Raw genomic sequence first — 1,704 nt, 5'->3', positions numbered from 1 at the left:
TTTTTTTTTTTTTATGCCGACGAAGATCAACTAAGAAAGTTAAGGGTGACCTTCATCGTGTTTGAAGTGACCTCTGTCTTACACATTATCTGGAGTAAAAGCTACATTTACATAAATGAAGCAGTTGAGTACAAGTTCTAGTTAATATTCTGCGAGGACGAATATGATTACTTAATACAGAATATTTAGGAATGTCATTGGGAGTGAAGAGTAAGTCTAAAGGTATGGAATAGGGTGCTAGAAAGGTTTGAAATAAAAAATTAATAAACTTGAAGAGTAAAATATATACCTATGCAAATTGAGTATGTGGTTACTTTTGTTTATGCATTTAATGTGAAAGAGGACAGGAAAGAACTGTGGGACCATTTGAGTCAAATAAGTGGAGGAATGTTGGAACCTTGGGTTGTCTTAGGAGACTTCAATGCTGTGCTGAGTACGGATGACAGAATAGGTGGAAATACAATCACGCTTGCTGAAGTGATTGACTTTCAAAAATGTGTGGACACTTGTGGGCTTGAGGAAATGAAGAATGATGGTTGCAAATACACCTGGAATGATAAACAAGACTCCAGGATATTTTCAAAGATAGACAGAGTACTAGTGAACAGAGAATGGGTAGACTCTATGCCAGATATCACTGCACATGTGCTCCCTGAAGGCACAAGTGATCATTGCCCCATAACTGTTCAGTTAGTGCAAACCCCTATGAAGAAGAAGAAGGCTTTCAAGTACTGTTATGTCTGGAGTAACCACCCTGAGTTTGAGAGGATAATTAAAGATGTTTGGAATGAGCAAATAGAAGGGTACTTAATGTTCCAGGTGGTCAAGAAGATGAAACTGTTGAAGCAAAAGTTGAAAGCTCTCCATAAAAGCAACTTTTGTAACTTAGTTGAGAAGGCAAATCAAGATAGAGAGGATCTAAAGAAAGTTCAAACACAACTCCAACAGGATCCTCAGAATGTTGCCTTGCAAGAGGAGGAGAAAGAAGTAGGTGGAAGGTTTCGGAGATCAATGTACCTTGTTGAGTCCTTGTTGTTGCAAAGGAGTAAAGCAACATGGATAAGGCAAGCTGATGACAACGCAAAATACTTTTTCTCTGTGATAAAGAAGAGGAAGCTGATCCAGTCAATTACTCAAGTACAAGATGAACAGTGCCAGTGGCAATATGAACAACAGCAAGTGGCAGAGGTGTTTGTGAAGTTCTACAAGCAGCTTTTGGGAGATGTGGGGGAAACTAGGAGAAAATCAGATGCTAGAATATATGGGCAAGGGTCAAAACTATCAGTCGAACAGCAATGTGATCTGGTGCAAGGATTTACAAGGAAGGAGACAAAGCAGGCCATGATGAGTATAAACATTAATAAGAGCCCTGAACTTGATGGGTATGGTGGGGGATTCTATAGAGCAGCCTAGAAGATGATTGGGGATGATGTTTGCAAAGCCATTTCAGAATTTTTTAGAAATGGTAAACTTCTTAAACAACTGAATGCAACTATGATATCTATCATTCCAAAGGTAGAAAATCCAGTGAGTCCAAGTCTATATCGACTGATTGCATGCTGTAATGTCCTGTACAAGTGTATTTCCAAGCTCTTCTGCAGTAGAAGAGGGCGAATAAAGTGTTGCCCACTATAGTAAGTCCCCACCAAGCAGCCTTTGTGAAAGGAAGATCATTGGTACAGAATGTACTGGTTTGCCATGACT

The 1,704-nt window shown here is 39.3% G+C and overlaps 1 protein-coding gene across 1 annotated transcript; it reads left to right on the top strand.

Moving 5' to 3' along the window:
• Positions 1 to 291: 291 nt before the first annotated feature.
• Positions 292 to 1,413, top strand: LOC132057896 (uncharacterized). Its single transcript, XM_059450485.1, has one exon. The coding sequence runs from the start codon at positions 292 to 294 to the stop codon at positions 1,411 to 1,413; it is 1,122 nt and encodes a 373-aa protein (XP_059306468.1).
• The last annotated feature ends 291 nt before the right edge of the window (positions 1,414 to 1,704 follow it).

The sequence above is a fragment of the Lycium ferocissimum genome, chromosome 5, assembly GCF_029784015.1.
Source record: "Lycium ferocissimum isolate CSIRO_LF1 chromosome 5, AGI_CSIRO_Lferr_CH_V1, whole genome shotgun sequence".
NCBI lineage: Eukaryota > Viridiplantae > Streptophyta > Magnoliopsida > Solanales > Solanaceae > Lycium > Lycium ferocissimum.
This window is presented reverse-complemented; position numbering and strand designations above follow the sequence as displayed.